General features: G+C 39.6%; 2 protein-coding genes across 4 annotated transcripts in view; one reads left to right on the top strand and one right to left on the bottom strand.

Moving 5' to 3' along the window:
- Positions 1 to 20,237, top strand: part of KCNIP1 (potassium voltage-gated channel interacting protein 1) — a 467,611-nt gene that overhangs the window by 29,166 nt on the left and 418,208 nt on the right. The gene's annotated exons all lie outside the window — the stretch shown is intronic.
- Positions 9,261 to 19,880, bottom strand: KCNMB1 (potassium calcium-activated channel subfamily M regulatory beta subunit 1). 3 transcript variants are annotated; one of them, XM_029998244.2, is made up of 4 exons: positions 19,673 to 19,838; positions 13,671 to 13,834; positions 11,990 to 12,185; positions 9,261 to 9,941 (listed from the first exon to the last, which is right to left on the bottom strand). In XM_029998244.2, exons 2-4 carry the CDS (start codon positions 13,805 to 13,807, stop codon positions 9,672 to 9,674), a joined length of 603 nt encoding a protein of 200 aa, XP_029854104.1. In that variant the 5' UTR covers positions 13,808 to 13,834; positions 19,673 to 19,838; the 3' UTR covers positions 9,261 to 9,671. The 3 variants fall into 3 exon arrangements, with proteins under 3 accessions (XP_029854104.1, XP_029854105.1, XP_029854103.1); XM_029998245.2 differs by lacking the exon at positions 19,673 to 19,838 and adding an exon at positions 16,046 to 16,063; XM_029998243.2 differs by having other exon boundaries at positions 9,262 to 9,941; positions 19,677 to 19,880.

The raw sequence follows: 20,237 nt of genomic DNA, 5'->3' as shown, positions 1-20,237 counted from the left end.
TTCCGTATGTGGCTCACATCTGAGCCAAAAATTCACTTTGCTTTTCTCATCTCCAGTGGCAGACCCAATCTTCTAATACACATTGCTGCACTAAGACCAAAGCCAAGAGGTCCTGTGCTTAAAGCGCAGGCAGTAGGTCACACTTAAAGAACTGTATTCATTCAGAAAATGCGCAAGTGCTCCCTAGGCCATTTTGAGGGGAATAAAGCCACCTTGTATAAATCGGTTCCTAAGTTTGCACTGAGTGTTTACTTGAGGGACGTTGGCAGCGTATTCTGCTGCTCTGGAAAAGACTCCTGAGTGCAGCACTGTTACAACTTTACAGAACAAAAATCACCAGGAACCATTACAGTTGGTTGGGCAATTTTGTCTTGTTCTCAGGCCAGATAATCTGCCCCAAAGTACACTGCAAGAATATTGGGAAGCTGAGAATGTTCTATGGATGCAGGCAGGGCACGACAGCGTAGGTCCATAACCTCAGTCCTGCCGGGATGACTTGATTCTTCCAGTCTAAATTATTTGCTTGTATGAAGTTCTTTGGGCAAGAATCAAACAATAGATAGTGCTTTTACCTGACTGTAAAGAATCACAAATTCTTTTCTTGAGGTGTGGGGTTGTATTTGAATTTGCTTGTAGTGTGTTGAGTCTCCACATTAACATGCTACTTCTGAAGACTAAATGATACGTAATTCAAGTTCAGGTAATTTGATTGATTGTACCGTATTTTAACACCTTTAAAAGTTCTATTCATTGGTGCTATTTCATTGTTCTACTGAAAGCAGTTAAGAAGGCAATGAATTATTTCCTGTCCACTAGTGAGGCATGAAGAACCACTTCAGTGGCTATGGAGGGGAACATCAGTAGCTATAAAAGGAACAATGGAGACTTTTCAAATTTTTATCTGTGGAAAGGCAGACTAAAACTTTTATAAGCTGTTTTAAAGCTTCTGTTAATGTATATCTTTATGCAGCTGCCTTAGTGCTGTATTTTGAATGAATTGCTTGATACAGAATTTATCATACAGGTTTCACTTTTGTTGTCGCAATCTGTCTGCGTCTTCCATAAACGTGCGTTTGTGGAAGGCTTAAAAAAACAAACCCAAACCCTCCAAAACAACCATGCAAGTATTCCTTTAAAAGGCTAGCTATTCTTTCATGTGAAGTCCAAGGCAAAAATTTTATGTGATAAGGTCAGAGTTGGAGAAAGAGGAATCTTGATCAGCTGTTGCTGTGATCTCTGTGTCAGCAGTGACTCACGTCAATTCTCTCTCACCTTTAGGAGTTCAAGTCTCCCTTGGTTAGCCAGGCATCTAGGTTTTGCAGTTGTAACTCCCTGGTTTTTCAACCATTGACAGGTATGGATAAAAGGATGTTTGTTCCCCTACTCCTGTCACTGGTTTCAGGATCACAGAAAAAAACAACAGTATGTTTAAGTAAAGACAGCAAACATTTACTCAGACAACAGTACCTCTGTGTAACAAGTTGAATATATTCTTTTTAAAAAAAAAGAAAGTGCAGTAATGGCAAAAACTGTGGTGCCAAAACTCTAGACAGGCCAGATAGTTTATTTACTCGCATTGTTTATCTGTTTCATCCTAGCTGTGTATTTTATAGGCTGCAGTAGGGACAGGCTTCACGTTATTCTGGGTATTCAAGATTCAGCCATGGTTGTGGGCATTTCCTCCCCACATATCAGAGGGTAATTCAATTTGTGGCCTGTTCAATCATCATCTTTCTGTCAATCTACATAGCATAAGAATAACTAATTGGAGGCATTTGTTCATTGCCACTATTTCATGAGCCAAGAGGTGGTAATTATTTTCTGTAGATTCGGCTTAAAGTCTGGTCCTATGGTTTCAGGCTGCTGAGGCTGACAGCCCTGTTGACTTAGGGGGTCATGTAATTATCAAGAGTAGTGTCTAAAAAGAAGTTCAAGATTTCTTTCTTTATTTACTTTTCAAAACATCGGACATGCTTATTTGTAATGTTCCAGCAGAGAGAAAATTATGTAGTGCTTTAGCAAACTATAAATCAATAGGTGCATCAAACATGATTCTTTTGCTCAACCTCTATCTTTGAGCTTTTTTTGGAAACAGCTCTTTAATATGTTGTACTGTCTCGTTAGCCTTTAAAGCATATGAATGAAATTATTTAAAGACTATTCAAAGAGTTTATATAAGAATGGCCTTGAGTTTGATTGGACTAAACAGCCTAAATTTACTTCGTTCAGGTTGTCTTGTTCCAGGTGTGGTACAAATACTTTACTGAAGAGATGGAGCCTCACAAACAACTCTCTCCCCTTTCCTCCCCCTCCCCACCGATCTGTAATATTAATCTTGTGTTATCTTTTTGCTGAAGTTGAAGTATTTTCAGGTGCTCTCCTTACTTGCTCTTGGTGCTGAATGCAGAATAACTTGTTTAGCATGCTGAGACTTTCTGAAAATCTGCCTGGAATTATAAGAGGTAAGAAGTAGAAAGTACATCTTCAAAAAGTTGGTTTTCCTAGATAAGGCGATTACAGTAATGCGTATCTAGCAAAGATAACATGAGATTTTTGGATTTATTGTAGACAGAGGTATGTGATCAAATGAAAAAGGGAACGTAACTGTGCTGGTTTGGGTACGGCAGTGTGTGAGTGTTTTTACCCATATGACAGCTTAATTTCTGTGCAGATGTCATATGACACTTCTGATACAAGATGTTTTACATCTTGTGTTAAGAAAAGAACGCACTGGCTTTGTTATACTGACTAGTGGTGGATAATAAATCCTGTATGTTGCAAAATGTATAAGATATCAGAGAAAATTACTTCTGGCCGACCTTGCAAATTACCTGAGAAGATAAAAACCTTAGGCCCTTTTCAGATAACTTAGCTTAGAGTGTCAATATGGTTTGTGACAAAAGAATGTAAATCAAGAAAAGATAGATAGTAGAGTTACTAACGAACATTCTTTAGGATAAGTTGTATCAAACATGTAAAGTGTCCCACTGCACAGAATCACTATAAAAGGGTCAACTAGCAGACAAGTGAGGAAGACTATCGAAGACCACCAGAGGACCCCTGAAGACCGCCAAAGATCTCGAGTGCACCTGCGCCAAGGGCATTTACATATATTAATGAGTTCCTGGAATTCAGGTGGATATGTTAATTATTTCCAGGAAAAATCATGAATACGTATATCCATTTTGTATATAATCTCAACTGTTGAAAGAATTGGTATGCACAATAGGTGGAACGATCCCCCATGCATCCAGCACTGCAATGAAGAATGCCTGCTTTCTAAAACTCCAAAATTGAGTCTTAGAGAGTTTCTGAAGTACCGACTTACGGTAACACTTCTAGGGAAAGAAGCATAGAGTGTAGTGAGGCTACGTGTATTTATTTGAGTCATAGGTATTTTTAGGAAGTTTTGAAAGAACAGCTTGTCAGTCTTTCAACTTTGATAAGGTGTTTTTTTCATTGCTATTCCTTCTCGTGGAGCATAATAATAAATAGATGCTTTCTTTAATCTGTATTTCACTGACTATTTTACGTGGAAGTTGAGTATAGCCACCTCTGTCTGATCTTCGCTATCTTTTTCCTTTCTGTTACCACTCTTGAGAGTGTGGAGAACAGGGGTCAACAAGGAGGAAAACATCTAATATTGCTACTCCCCAGTATAACTTATATTTATCAAAGCTGACACTTAAGTCTTATAGCAGCAGAGTAAAAGAAAACTTGCTCTAGGAGAACTAAACAACAAAAACACCTACCGGCATTCCTAGCATTTTTACTGCTTACAAATACTTTATGGGGGAAAAAGAAAACTGCAGTTTGTTTTGCAGATCCTCTGATGTTCCCCTTGTGCCCTCAAGCTTCTGAGGAACTTCCGAGTTGATTCCCAATGTTGTCTTCTAACCAAGAACAGCTAAGAGCTTATACACCAAACTTGTTTCTTACTTGGGGTTCGTATGGCTGGCCTACACCCTTTGTGCCAGCCACCAACCCTTTTTATTGTGAATGAAGGACAACCACCTCCAATCAAAACTTACAATTTTTCCTGTATTAAAATCTTTTCCAACTTCAAGCCAGCTTATAAATTTGGAGTCATTCAGTTAAACCTAAATGCTATTTTTTCTGTTATGGAAATTGTCAAAAGTAAAATATCTGAATTGGTTTGTATAGCTTCTGAATAGTCAATAGTCTAGAGACCCCAAATTGGTTTTGTTAAGTTTTTCCTCATTTCCGTATTAAAAACAAACAAACACCTCCACCCCCCAAACCAAAAACTAAGAACAAAGTACCAGTTACTCAGTTGGAAGGTATTTTGTTGTCAACTGCAGTGGGTTTATGCAATGAGTGAGGAATCTTTGCGGACCAGAGTCTTTTCTATGTTAACTGCCCTGTTGCTGCTTTGAGGATCAGGTAATAAAAATAGCACCAGTTAGCAGGATCATACAATCATAGAATGGTTTGGGTTGGAAGGGACCTCAAAGATCATCTAGTTCCAACCCCCCTGCCATGGGTTAGGGACATGTTCCACCAGACCAGGTTGCTCAAACCCCATCCAACCTGGCCTTGAATGCTTCCAGGGATGGGGCATCCACAACCTCTCTGGGCAACCTGTTCCAGTGCCTCACCACCCTCATAGTAAGGAACTTCTTACTTACATCTAACCTAAATCTACACTCTTGCAGTTTAAAGCCATTATCCCTTCCTATCACTACATACCCTTGTAAAAAATCCCTCTCCAGCTTTTTTGTAGGTGCCCCTTTAGGTACTGGAAGGCTGCTATAAAGTCTTCCCGGAGCCTTCGCTTCTCCAGGCTGAACAACCCCAACTCTCTCAGCCTGTCTTCACAGGAGAGGTGCTCTAGCCCTCTGATCATCTTCGTGGCCCTCCTCTGGCCTTGCTCCAACAGGTCCATGTCCTTCTTATGCTGGGGGCCCCCAGAGCTGAACACAGTACTCCAGGTGGGGTCTCACAGGGCAGAGTAGAACAGGAGAATCACCTCCCTTGACCTGCTGGCCACACTTCCTCTGATGCAGCCCAGGATACAGTTTGCTTTCTGGGCTGCAAACGTACATTGCCGGGTCATGTTGAGCTTCTTGTCAACCAACACCCCCAAGTCCTTCTTCTCAGGGCTGCTCTCAGTCCACTCATTGTCCAGCCCGTATTTGTGCTTGGGGTTGCCCCGACCCATGTGCAGGACCTTGCATTTGGCCTTGTTGAACTTCATGAGCTTCACACAGGCACACCTCTCAAGCCTATCAAGGTCCCTCTGGATGGCATCCCTTCCCTCCAGTGTGTCAAAAGCACCACACAGCTTGGTGTTGTCGGCAAACTTGCTGAGGGTGCACTCAATCCCGCTGTCCATGTTGCCGACAAAGGTGTTGAACTGTGCCAGTCCCAATACCACTGAGGAATGCCACTCGTCACTGGTCTCCACTCAGTCATTGAGCTGTTGACCGCGAAACTTTTGAGTGCGACCATCCAGACAATTCCTTATCCACTGAGTGGTCCATCTGTCAAATCCATTTCTCTCCAATTTAGAGACAAGGATGCCATGCAGGACAGTGTCAAATGCTCCGCACAAGTCCAGGTAGATGATGTCAGTTGCTCTTCCCTTATCCACCAATGCTGTAACCCCGTCATAAAAGGCCACCAAATTTGTCATGCACGATTTGCCCTTAGTGAAGCCATGTTGGCCGTCACCAATCATCTCCTTGTTTTCCATGTGCCTTAGCATAGTTTCCAGCAGGATGTGCTCCATGATCTTGTTGGGCACGGAGGTGAGACTTACTGGTGTCTTCCTTTTTCCCCCTTTTTAAAAATGGGGGTTATGTTTCCCCTTTTCCAGTCAGTGGGAACTTCCCTGGACTGCCACATCTTAAATCAAAATTGTCAGAGGTAGCCAGAAGGTACATGCTATTGTTTATGTACATTAAGAACATGCTGGTGACTCAGAGGTGTCTTCTTAGCAATTCAGTATCCCATAGGTTCCTCTTAAGCTGCCATTGTTGCTACCTTATCAAAGTGGGAGAAAGGTGATCTTATTAATAGCTCTTGAAAAAGAAAATAGTTTCCAGAAAAACAGTTTCCCATTTATTGCATAAGCTTCAGTTTACAACCTTTTGCAATTGGTTGGTTGTTGTTTTGGTTTTTTTTTTCCCTAGGAGAAATGCTAGTTCCTTCAAGTATAGTGCTGGAGCTGTTGTTCTTTTCCATCTTCCAACAGTAGAATCACCATGTCCAAACCTTATTTGGCATCAAGAAGAAAAACTACTCCTAAGAGTCTGCACCCAGCACTTGAAAAATAGGAGTTCTAATAGTTTCAGCAAGACAGTATTATTCATATAGACATATAAAGGGCCTGCACAACTGAAGTATTCATCACGGTCTAAAATCTATTCCTATTCTTCCTGTGTTCCTTGCATGTTCCAGTTGACTCAAGCACTATTACTGTAGTCTAAGCATCAATGCTGGTGTAAGCTGTGTGTAGTCAAACAGATTCCAGGTATGAATTTCATCTCCAGCTGCTGGTACTGCCACTTCTCTTCCCCTAGCAGGAGTTTTAATGCTCCAATATATACCTTGATCATCTACTCTGCCTTGAGAAAGCGAGTTGTGTACATCTGTCACTGCAATGGCCACTGCCTGTATTGAAGCACTTCTCATAGGAAGCGTTTTGCTGGATCTCAGAAAAATAGCATTTTATTTATCAGATTTATTGTAGACTTGATGGTATAATCCAGTAATATTAAAAAAATCCCAAGCAAATAAAACCCCCTAAAGGCTATATGGCTTCTTTGTGTGCTGCTGTAAGAAGCATAGAGATTGTTATTAAAACTTCACTCTCCAGTGAATTATAACTTTTGCAGATGGAAAAAGAATAGAAAAACATTTACAAAAGCTCAAGAGTAATTCAGCAACCTGGCACACTGCTGAAACACTTAGTTTAGACTTTAAGAGAAAGTGAAAGTGTGAAGGAAAAATAATATCTATGACTTTAAATTCTCAGAAATGTAGAAAATAACCAGCACTGTATACATGGCCAAAGCATGATTGAAAAACAAGAACGGACTTCTGTGGTGTCTATACATTTAGTGTGTTTGTTTTCTACATTAGAATACTTGGCTTTTTGCATTTAAATCCTCTGTTTCATTTGGGCAAGAGAGGAAGCTGAGTTTGGCGAGAGTCCAAAACAATGAAGTTTCAAAACTTTTTCTGTGTTTTTTTTCTCTGCACCAGCTGTTTCCACTTGGAATATCTCCTGCCCAAATAGGAAATACTACTTTATTGGAGAACAAAATTTGTGTATGGTTTTTCTTCATGTTCTTGCAATGTGTACATGTTGGAGGGAAATAACTGTTTTAATCTAAAATCAACTGGCTTTATTTTTGGTAGAGGTAAATCTGGAGAGACAGCTTGTACTCTGAATAAATGTTCATCTACTGGTATCAGGGATAACTATGAGCAGGGAGGTGAGGAGTATGTGGCTTTAGGGGGTGGTCTTGGGAAGCCAAGGTGGGAGTTGGAAGCTGGAAGCAGGAGCTCCTGGTCTTCATGCTTTATGCTGAGTTCTGAGCTCAGCAAGATCAAGAGCTTCTGCTCTTCAGAGGTAAGTTACTGACTCATGAGTAAGTGGGGCAACGGGGACTACCACTGGAAGGAATAGCAACATCCAACCTTCATTCATTTCTGCTGAGCTGAGAGGGGAGCAAGGTGGCGAGGGTACTGATGTGCTGGACTGAGTGTAAAGTAGTCATGAGCAAGTTCTAGTTTGCAAACTGGAGACTCTTTTTAAACTCCTGAAACGTGAAATTTGGAGTAAAGCTTTGAAAGAGCCTATTACGTAAACTGGTCCGTCTATTTACAGCTAGCTTGTTGATCTCCTTTGGCATCAGTACAGTTCATTAGCTTCAACAGGTATCCTCCCTGTCTGATTACTGTATTTTTAAGCATTTACCATACTCCTCCCTCAGCTTTTGGTGAACTAACAGAACAGTATCTCTTCCCCTTCCCATCCCATTGGCAAATGCTTTTGGTCATCCAAAACGCCTGGCCTTGTGCCTGCTGCACTTTCATTTTCCTGAATGAGAAAGATTAGAATGATATACACACACAGCTTCAGATGCATTTCATGAAAGTGTTCTATAAAGATGTAAATACTTATCTCCTTTCTCCTCCTATATTTATTTTGGGGTTTTGCCTTTTTTTTTGCTTTTAACAGCCCCACTTACACTGTCTGAATCTTAAGCACTAGAGCAGGTCTTTTTCCTCTTGTAGATTTCTAATAGATAACATCTAGATTTTGCATGTTGAACAAGTGTTAATGATGTTAATAACTGCTATTTTGTACTATCCTGGTTTAATTTCAATTTGCTGATCATGATGAAAAGCAAACTCTGACACTATTCCATTAGTAATGTTGGAAAATGCACATAAACGGGTTAATATTTCAGCCTTCCTCTTTCTTACAATAAACAGTAGAGAATTATACCACATTAACAATAATAACTTTTTTCCACTACAGTTTAATGAATTTAAATTTGTGTCTAAGCCATGAAATTTTCCTGTGAATGATAGCTACTAAGTGGTTCATCAGCTGTGTGATGAAAAAGCTTGTACTAGTTGTGTGCCAAGTACCAGTCAAATACAGTGTGCAGGAGTATCTTGTGTTCCTCCTGTGTCCAGTAGCAATTTGCAAGTTGGCTGAGAAACAGAGTTCTTTTCAGACAATTGAAAACGTGTCTATATGTGCATCAGAGCTTTCCTAAAACTCTTGGCGCTAGAAACAAGCATGTCTCTATTGTGAAATATCTTTGTGCTAAGCATGCAAACTTCTGTGGTTATGTTAGATTATTGTATCTAGTAAGACATCATGGATGTTTTCTACTACATAACCATGCTCTTTATATCATAACTTCTGTTCCTTAACATTTTATAATATGTGCAAATAGCAGGGAAGTAGCCTTTCTTGAGTAGTACACTTCTTTGAAAGTAAAACAAGGCTAAGATTTGGGTTAAATACAAAACTTACTTCTAATATAAGCTTCTTTACCGTACCCTATATTTTATGCATATATTTCATTATATACAATTGGTGTTAGATGTTTAAAGTGCAAACTTCGTAATATCTGTGTGAGTGTATTTTGGTTTTGAGTGGTTTTCCCCCTCCCCTTTCCCAAAGGCAGAGAGATCCATGATAACTAATACCTCTTTGGACCATAAAAAAAATTCTTGACAGACGAGTATGCCATGAATACCTACTGTATCGTTAATGAAGTATTTAAAGGGTGTGTCTGCCAGTAATGATGTATATGGTTCTGGCAGCAACTGGTCTCAACCAGACAGAAAATTAGGACCCCGTCTAAAATATGGAACAAGAGTTTAACAGTGAACTTGAATTGTAGCTCTGTAAAGCAACTGTACCTCAGAAAGCCCAAGGAAACAATAGATAGTAACTCAGTCTGTGTTCTTATGAGGTATTTTCAGGCATTCCTGAGAATCAACTGTATATTTTGTCCTCATGTAACGGATTGCCATCCATAGTGGGTGCCATTCAATTTTCTGGAATACCTGCCCTTGGATTGACACCTGGTATATTAAAAGTTACAAAATGCAGATAAAGACAGGCAGAACAAAGGCACTTTAATATCTTGCAACAATCTAGGCTAGATACTTATTTTCTACTGCCAAGCAGAAAGAACGGAAACATACTGACTAATTTTTACCAGAACAATAATCAGACATCCACCAGTAAACATGAGTGTAGGCCAAAGGAAAGCAAAGAGCAGGCCTTTCGGGGGATAAAGTCTGCTTAAAATGACATTGGTCTGCGTTCCTCCTGGGTCGTAGTAGCATGGGAAAGTCTGGTATTTTTTGAAATTGCTTGCAATTGTTTCTATTCGTGCTTTAACTTCTTTAATGTTCTCCGACTTGCCTGGGACGTATGAGCACTGGAATAAAAAATCAAGGAGATTCATTATAATGGATACTCTGATACAAAGTTTGTAGTTAAGTCAGATTGAATAAAACAAACATGCTAGTACTGACAAAAACTTCCGTAGTTTGGGTAGCATCCCTGGAGATCGCCTTGGGTTCCTTACATCCACAATCCATTTGCCATGCTTCCCTGTTTCTGTCAGTGTGTCTATGCCCCCAATCTGCATATTTACAGATTGGAGTAATGTTGCTGGAAACCAATAATACACATGTGCTCAAAATAAAATGCAGTCTTTGAGACTGACTTTATTATTACAGTGCCAAGCTTGGATTCCTAACAGAGCTTCTAGGCACCAGCACAGCAGAAATGTGTTAGTTGTGCAGAATTTCACAACTGGCTTGTCAGTGTGCAGGAAAAAGAAGTTGCTTCACTGTGCACTTCTGATTGTAACTAGCAGAAAAATAAGAGGAAAGCATGGCTGTTGGAGGCTTCCCACTTGTCCTCATAACACAGAACTATTTTGACCTGAAGTAATAATGCAAAGTTATTTAGTCTTCAGTGGAAATACTATTAGACTTTAAAGGACTCATTTTTGTTGTTGTTGATAACAGTTTCTTTTCTGCAGTATTATTTTGCATACATGATAATGCTTAGGTATCTTAAGCTGGAAACTGGCCAAGGCAGAAAGGGGATGGTTCCTGACCTGAAGGCTTATACTTGCAGTAATGCAAACAGTAGGTAGGAAATCAGCAAATCACCTCCTCTTGCAGTGAACGAGACTCTTGTTTCAGTCTACAGTGGATAATTTCTGCTTTGCTACTTCATTGTATGTAGCTTTCCCTGAGATAGTCACTATAAAGATAGGTATTGGCTAGCAAAATTCTCTTCAGCCAAAGTGTTTTATGCTATCAGGTTTGCACTATGTGAAACACTAATCTATATAATTTCTTTAAGAAGATGAGCACTTGTAGTCTGAGCATGTTTGGTTTGGATTCTGAAAGTGCTTTAGTCTTGGGCATCTAAGATCTGAATTTCACTTTATGTCCCCTTGGAGAGTGTTGAGCTGGAATAAGGCCTCTGAAATACTCATGGTTTTGGAACGGAACTGAACTGAACCTGACCTTCCCTGGGACAGTGTACCTATAGGAGCACTTCTGGTTGTGGGGGAGCAAGCCTAAAAACGTTGAGCTTTTTGCTGATTCCCAAGCAGAAACAATGGCAGGAACAAAAGGATAACAACCTACTTTTTCCTCTTCCCTAATCTTTCACACACCTCTAAAGCCAAATGAATACTGTGCACCCACATTTCTGTCCCATCTGTGGTCTGCACTCATCCTCTGGGGAAGACATCCCTAAAACAACTGACCAAGGTACCTCTACCGCCATACCCAGCATCTCTGCATTAAACAGGTGCTTCCTACAGTGCCAGTGCCTTCTCTGTGAGTCCAGGTTTCTGCTGCCATGCTGGCCAGAAACTGTTGCAGACCAAACCAAAGACAGATGAGTTTTCTGGGTGGTCATCGTCCAAAATAACTGATTTGTTTCTCCTTTCTGTCTAAAATCATGTTCCCAACAGCACCCTCATTCCCCCTTTCTCTGCTTTCTTTGTTCCCTGCTTCATATCACGCACCAAAAATGAAAGTAAAATTGGGATTTGTGCTCTTGCTTTGGACAGTTTTTAACTTCGGGTCTCTCCTGAGATAACTTAACAAGCAACTGAGCAAACCACAGTTTATCAACTATTTCTTACTATTGGTCTTCAACTTGGAGACTTACGTATTTTTAAATATTCATAAATGTAAAATATTCATGTTTAGTTGGTGTAATTCCTTAACAAGTATTAACTTAATGTTTGACGTAATGTTTAAAACAAAATCCAGAACTGTGTAATTTCTGGAATATTTAAAAAATGCCTTGGTCTAAGCAGAGACATCAACATGTAAAAGATGAACAATGCCTACTCTTACTCTGTTGCTTGGTTTAAAAACAATCACCCTTTCTCCTCAAAGGTGCTAGCTAGATAAGAGCAGACAGTGATTATTCAATCTGTGTTGCAAGTACCTTAGGATTTCTTTCCAGTGTATCTTCAGTCTGATACAGCATAACCTCTTGTCCTGAGGCTGTCAGATTAACCCACACCTGTAGACAGGGATAAGGAAAGATATCCTCATCCTCTGAGCCTTCGCTGTTTGCGCAGAGAACTTTGTCCTTGATGTTGGCTTTGAGTACCTTGCACACAGTTTCTGTTGTCCAGACACTACAAAACCAAAACAAAAGGTATTGCTTTTAAGTGTGTTAGCAACATCTGTTATGAGTTGGATGCTGGAGATGCATCTGTGTGTGCCAGCTCTAAATGGTGGCACGGGTGGAGTTCATGGCTGCTTGATCCTGGTGCGGTGAACTTTGCCCACCCTGAATCAATGGCCGCACCTGAAGAAGGGCTGCCATAGCAAAGCAGTGCAGGAAAGCATTTTGTTGTTGTTGCTGTTGTTTGTTACACATTCAGTGGTTTGAAGTTAGATTCTAACCCCATCTGTAATCAGCTGTGAGTGTTATTCAAGAAACAAAAATTGCTATGTATTTTAATGTTTGGTAGTAAGTATTTGGAAGTGCAGTACACTCGATGTCTCAGAAATATTTTGACTAATTTCATTCAGTAATCCTCAGAACTCAGATGAGTTCCCATGTTTTTCCCCCCTTCTCCTTTTCTTTATTACATGGACCTTTTGTGTGAATAAGTAGCAGGATTTTTGCTGGCAAAAGTTCATTTTTTTGCTGTTACTTATCCCTGTTTCTCAAGAGTTACTCTTTTATTACTGATAACATAGTAAGCTTTTGCTTACAGCGGTACACATTGGTGGCAAAAAAAAAAAGAAATAGTCTCGCTCTAGTTCTTACACTAATCTTTTTACATGCAAATGTCTTTTGTAATAGAATCAGGAGGCTGGAAAATAAATAAAACAAATGTGAATTACTCTGTTTTAAAGATAATGTTTTTCAAACATTTTTGAGCTTAAAGGTGCTCTTAGCAAGAAGAATGAGGTGCATGTACTTTATCAAAGTCTTCAAGCATGAAAAACTGAGCTGCACTCTTCATCTTGTTACTTTGGTTTTTTGCAAATTGATTTTGTGTGTGGAGACAGAACTTGCAAAGTGAAATAAAAATGCAGGTAATAGTAACTTCTTCAGTATTCATTGTATTCTGCAGCATTTGCAGTGGTAGACTGGCCTGTTTGAAGGTGCTAGTTTCTCGTGACGGTTGATTTGGAAGTTAGATACAGATTCTTGACAGAACAATTTTACCATGACTTCTGTTGCTCAAGTTTTTATAGTTTTATTAAAAACAACACACCCTCCTGCACATGGAAAAGCGCCTTTTTTTTTTTTTTTTTTTTTCGTTTATGCAAGACTTAGCTTTCCATTATCAAGCTTTGATAAGCATGGTGGGGTTTTATTTTACATGTTTTCATAGTAAATATTTGTTTTAGTCTGTTCTCGTTCTAGCCCTGAAGATGATCAGTCCCTCTTTCTTGTTCTTACCTGTAAATGCCTGATGACTTCTTGGCTCACTTTTTTCTTTCTCTTTTATTCTGTCTTACGTTCTTGAAGAGCTCATAAGAATTTATTGTTTATTTATTGTACAATGTACTAACATATATTTCGGCACTGTTTTAATAACTGTATTTGATGCAGACAGGAAAAAGAAATAGCTTTGTATTCATAAACAAATGGCTGTTATTACCTTTTAGTGTAGAATGGCACAATGGTGATCCCAATGAAGAAGTACATCATCGTGGAGCACGCGACCATTCCCAGTCCCAGGCACAGGGCTCTTGTCTCCCCCCGCTTCTGTGCAGTCACCAACTTTTTTCCCAACATAATTTAGAGTTGTGAAACAATCTCTTTCTGGTATAAAATAAAATACAGAAGGGACAGGGAAAACGTTACACAACTGCGATACCTGTAACCAATCCTAGTCACAAGTTTCTGGAATATAATGTATCCCGTGGAGGAACAGTCCCATTTTTGCAAAAACTAGAATTTCAAAAAAAGTTACTGTGCTTTTTGTTATCAGTAGACTCCTTTTTTACTTTCTGATATTTACCATAGAGTACTTTAAAAACTGTGCATGTGGAGAGGCTAGCAGATGGGGTAGGAAAACCTGATTACTTTTGGGGAGAGTTCTGTTAAGGCCTGAATGTCCCCAGCCTTAATTCAGTCTATTTGATGTTGCTACTTCTCTGAAGTAAGAGATAGTGTGTTGTGGATTGGTAAAGGCTGCGTGAAGGGAAAATCTTCCCACAGTAGAACCCTTTTTACATTATGCATTTTCTTCTGGATTAGTCTGAAATGTGGTCGTTTTATTTCAAAAGAGCTGAAATAATTAAAAATTTAGCATTTGAGATGCCTGGTTCTGACTTCTGCGTGTTTGTTGTTTGGCCTTGTCCATTCAGGAGTGCTCAAAACTTGATGTCTGATCAAATAGTGGAGAAAAGCTGCGTTTTCTAGACAGTAGGAGTATGATGCCACCAAACTCAATGGAACAGGATTAGAAAACACAGCAGTTAAAACTGCTGTCATTTTACCACAAGCACGGAGTCAGGACTGCTGCTGGCACTAGCGGGACAGTGCAAACTGTGAAGTATGGGTGTAACACCAGGGGAACTCTTAGGCAGATTCCCCCCGCTCCCTTGCCAAACAGCATTTTAAATTATCTTGCTGATGCTTGATAAAGAGAATCTGAAAATAATTGCTGTGAATCCATATGCCATTAAATCATTATGACTGATGTATAGGATTAATATGTAAATGAGCTATAACAGCCACTGAGAGTTCAACCCATCACCAGTATCTGTTGCACTGACAGCTGTAACTGAAGATTTGTGGGGGTTTGTTTTTTCATGAAAACATGGTACAAGCCATACTTATTGGAAATGACAAGACCAGCAAGATTTGTGTGGGGTTTTTGGGGGAGAAGGGAGGAAAGCAGAGCAGAAGGAGAAAGGGAAAATATATTACGTACATGCTGAAACAGGTTTCAGTCCTGTTCTCATGTGCAAGTCAACAGTGCACAGCTTTGTGCAGTAGCTGATGCATTTTCAGGTTTTCAGCTTCAGGTGTGTGCAACTATTTCATATTTATCCTTACTGGCTGGCCTTCAGGATGGTGTGGTCCCTGCCTAAATCCACCTCTGTTCAGCTAAGCAATGGAGCAAATATCAAGACTTAAGTTTGGCTTGTGCTTCTCTTACACTATATCAAAAATTAGCGAATAGGCTCTTCAGGTTAACCATGAGTAGACGGTCTCCAGCTGCCCCAGGCTGGCAGAGCTGTGGTGTTACTGGGGGTGGGGGACAACACTGAGTTTGGTGAAAGATGAGGTAAAGAAACCATCAGCTCTCAGAAGAAAGAATGTGAATATAATCTGAATGTTACTTTCTTTCCTATTAGGTCTGTTTTTCACTGGTAAACGTGCTTTACTTTGACTGTTTAATGATCAAAGTAAAAAGTATTTGAACACTGAAACGCTACTGTTTTTAGACTACTATAACACCTGAATGTTAGTATTATTTACAATATAGACGTGTACAGACAGTAAAACAGCTTTGGTCGTTTAGCATAACTTAGGGCTAGTTACAGGATTTTTCAAGTATATATTTTGAAGTTGCTCCTACATGATATCAAAATGAAGGGCTGTTCTGAGGTGTCCCTAGGAACAAAAGGAGTTGTTGTTGGAATACTGAATTTTGTCCAGTTCCATATTTAATTCCACTTTAAATAAAACATCAATATCTGCTGTGAATTTTGTGTACAGCATTTTGAGGGGAATTGTTTTTCTGATGATCATGTATAATTCACTGGCATTGTAAGAAGAATCTTAAGCTGGAAATTGCCAGAAGATGAACTTTACCTGCTTACTGGCATTTGAGTTTAATACAAAATGCGAGCTAAGGCCCTTAAATAAGGCTGTATTGTGTTTTTCTTGGTCTGCGGGGCTATAAATAGAACATGTGGCATCAAGCACTGTCAGCGTGCTCACGCTGTGCCTGCATACTCGTGTATAACCATGCACAGAGGCACATGCACCCTGCAAGGAGACTTGGGTAAATGTCCGTACTGACTGTTCCTTGGAAACTTCTGTCGTTTATTTTAGCTCTGTGGGGGAAAAATGGAAATAGCATTTTCAAAAAACAAAGAATTCCAAAATATTTAAAATATTGGAACACTGTGCAACATAGCACCTTAAGACCAACTGACACTAAACTGACTCTCCTTTACCTATTGTGCAGCTTGGTCAGAGGGGAAAATGAAATAAAGGAACATCATCGGTCCTGGAGCACAGGCCCCGAGACCATGTGGTACTTGAGTGGCAGTTCCTTATAACACAGTAGGAAGCTAATGATAGACAAGTGGAAACCTGAGTTGTTAGCAAGAAATTCTTACATACAGTAACAATGATTAATCTTTAATTAGTTCTGTGGGAAAATGAAAGAAAGATTGGTACTGCCACCATGACTTGTGGAAAACTAGTGGCCTAGTGCTGTCAATGTCTTGAGTTTTAGATGAACCATAATGTTTACATAGCTGTCCCAGTTACGCTGAGAAATAGTGGGGTAATCAGACCCCTTGTTACATGGAAAACAAGAACTGTGGGACTATTAACCAAAGAATTAATAAATGTAATTGCCCCATGAATCTGCTTGAATGTCAGCCACATATGCAGCAGAAGTACCAGTAAGCTTATCCTTCCTAACCATCTCAAACTGCCAGACTACCTCCTTAAGACACATGAGGAATTTGTATGTGTAAATCAGAAATTTTCACAAGTGGCCAAGAGGTTTTCCCAACATTATGTGCAGTGTTGTTCCCCATCCTGACACCAGACGGGCTGCCTGACGCCGGTTGTCTGCATGGGCTGCTAGGTGATGCTGTTTGCCTCTGCTCCCCCAGTTCAGATGTCTGCTCCACCCCGAAGAGAATAAGGACGTATAAATTATGCAGAGAATGTTAACAAGAAAGATTCATCTAAAAATATCTCACTGAGTGCTTCTATAAACATAAAATATAACCGGCTAGGTCTTCAGGCAGTGTAAATCAGAGGTGCTCACGTCACTGTTGTGTTGCTGCACCAGTTTAGCTGTAAATGTGGTCCCTAAAATGGAAATACATAGCTCCTGCTGCATTTTTTTATGCTTCAAAATTTATTAGACCAGAAGAGCCTGTAACACTATTTCATGCATGTGCAGAATAATTTAAGAGGAAACCCAAGTTATTGAAGGAATCCCTATATGCATTTTTTTCCTTTCATATTTAAATATTCTTATGTTCTTGTGCTGCAAATCCTGCATTTTCTGGCTCTCAAGACAAAGCAATGCTGCATGCATATAGAAAAACATATTTATTTGGAATTTCCCCATTGTTTAAAAGGTTAATTTTTTTCAGATTAAAAATTCTTTTCTTGTCTCCTAGCTCTGTCAATGTATATTAGGAGGAATATTGAAAGAGCTAATTAAGTGTTTCCTCTGACAAAATCATTAAATCTTTGAAAAATGAAGCACTGCAGAGGACTTGATTGGCCCAGGAAATCTCTGAGCATATTTGAATTGGAAGATGTTGAAGCGTATGACGTAGTTTTTAGTCTGGCCTTCAGGAGCAAATCTAAATGTATCTTTTGCACTGAAGATTGTGGGGTGCCTCCATAATTATTAGGAAAATATAAGCTCCAAATCTTTTCATAATGTTCCCTCTCCCTAATCTTCTTCAGTCTAGTTAAATTATACAGTACATTAGCTGTGCAATTTCAATGTATAATCACTGCATTGACAGCTGCTTGTGATAATCCTAGGGATGCCATCTGCTCAGGTTTGGAATAGAGTCCCTAGTTTTGATTAGTAGACATGTTTGACACTCTGTAGGAAGTCTCTGCCACCTCCTCCCCCATCTTTTGCAGGGTTTCCAGTGCTGTGACCTCCATGAGTTTGGATGGGACCTCTCTTTTGAGCTATTCCAGGCTGCTCTTAACTTGGGTATGGCGGTATCAGTAGCACTGAATAATTCATCTTGCTCACTTGCAGAAGAAAGGGTGCTAAACCCTTCTCGGAAATTTAAATTGGGAATAAATATTAACAGTGAGCTAGTAATTTTTTGAGCTGGTTTATCCTACACCATATGGTGAATTTCCAGTGAGCATTTATGTATTGCTTTCAGATGAGCATCAAGTGCTAATACTACATGACACAAGAAGAGTGATGCAAGTCATCCATATCTCTGTAGCAATGAGTTTTTAAACAGGCCTGGACCCTTTGGCCCTACTGCCTCTATACAAAATAGCCGTTTGCGTTCTCCTATCAAGTGCCAACTTGATAGTCATCTTGTTTTATTCTCAAAACACCTTGTGTGGACAACATAAAAATTGCTGGCTTTGCTGGGTAAGTAAGAGGAGCATAGTATTTGTTGCCAGTTTATTGGCCAAGTACTTTGTGTGGGAACCAGAAGGCACTTGTAAGTTTTTTAGATCTATAAATATGAGCTCTGTACTGGTTATGCTACTGTGGCAGAGCTGCACTGCTTACATATTTACTACTGTCTCTGAGTAGAATTATTTTGATCACTCATACTTGCTTACCTGTTTCCATGAGTATTTCAACACTGCTTAGATTCTTCTTCCTTTCTGTTTCAATCCTGCCCTCATCCTTTTCTTATCTACTGCCCCACCACTTACAACCCAGACAACAGGCCTGAAGTCAAAACTACATTTGCATTGGCACTTGCTTCCCCTCTCCCCGCCTTCCATTTCCTACACTAGCATTTATATGCATTTCTTGCTGGTAACAAGTCTGCCTTTGCCAGGGGTGCTGGGGCCAGGGAACACTGGTGGTGTTCATTGCAAATTGGTAAGAAACCATTACTTAAAAAGCATTCTGTGTGTCTGGCAGCACAAATACTGTGTGTCTTACAGAATAAGGTGATGCTGAACCTCAGTGGAAATGTGCAGAGAAAAGAAGACTCTGCAGTGTACTCATGCAGCTATTTTGGAAACCTGAAGCAGCAATATTTTGACTGTGTAACATGATACAACTACATTTATTTTATGAAATATACTGTATCATTTTGCTTTATTAATGAACTCTTTAGCTGATGTGACACTAGAGTGAATTAGAGAAGTTAGCTTTTTTGTTTAAAAACCTATGCAGTTGTTTTAAGAGTAATTCTGTTAGCTTTTAAACCTGGTGGTTCTTAAAAAAAGGAAAAGAGTTACTTGCTCAGTTCAGCAGTTCTGAAATCTTTCTCGAGTGCTTCTTTTGGATTATGTGTAGTACAGGGCTGCACAGAATGAATCAAATTAAGAGTAGATTTCAGCGAAGCCTGAAAGAGTTCAGGTTTCTCTCTAACTTAGAGCTAGACAAGCACAGCCTCTGAAGGAATACTGAACACCCAAAGCCATGAAACTCCTAAGAGTAAAAGTCTGTTTACCATTAAAATGAATAAAAGCTATGATCTCATATGGGTTGCAGACTCCTAATTTGTGAAAATATTACCATTATCTTTGCTAATAATTATGGAGAATTATCAGATTACATCCAATTACAGAAGAGAGAACAACTTTTCTGTAGCATGTGGGCTATCTGGCCTGCCTTCCATAGGTCTGCAGATTTAGAAAGATTGTTGCTTCCGAGAGCACTGTACTTCTCAAACCCAAAGCTATTGCATGCTCCCAAAGAAAACCAGTGGCTTAGAAATATACTTACTTTTTTTGATGAAATGGTTCTTTCTCTGATGAAAAAACTTCTGTTACATGACAGATTTGTGATAGCAGTGGAACTTAGAGCTGAAAGGGATTTTTTTTTTTTTTTTTTCCCTTCTCCTTTCCTGTACTTCTCTGAGTTTGCTTTGCTGTGGCTAAACTCCTAACTTAGTTCCCTTGTTACGAAGCTTTCTGTAACCATAAATGGTAAGGTATGAAAGAGCACTGTCCTTTTTGAGATTAATTGCTGAAAACCAGGAAGCCACAATGCTAAGACCAACTACAGCTGAAGAGGCTGAGTTTTCTTATACCCTAGGGCTCCTTTACCACATACCCTGGTGGATTTGTCTTAAACTATGGTCCTACTCCTTTTGTACAGCTTCCCCCCCCCCCCCCCCCCCGCCCCGAAATCTGATAGGTCTTGATTCTTAATTCTTAATACCTAAGCTATTAACAGCTGTGTGTGAATGCTTTGTTGCCACTAGTTTTGGTCAGTTTGGATGCAACAGATGCTAAAATTTTGACTGTACATCAGAGACCTGGAGACAAGAACAAAACATCCATC

This window comes from Aquila chrysaetos, chromosome 22, assembly GCF_900496995.4.
Source record: "Aquila chrysaetos chrysaetos chromosome 22, bAquChr1.4, whole genome shotgun sequence".
In the NCBI taxonomy this organism is placed as follows: Eukaryota; Metazoa; Chordata; class Aves; order Accipitriformes; family Accipitridae; genus Aquila; species Aquila chrysaetos.
The sequence above is the reverse complement of the archived record's forward strand: the minus strand, read 5'-3'. Positions and strand labels throughout refer to the sequence as shown.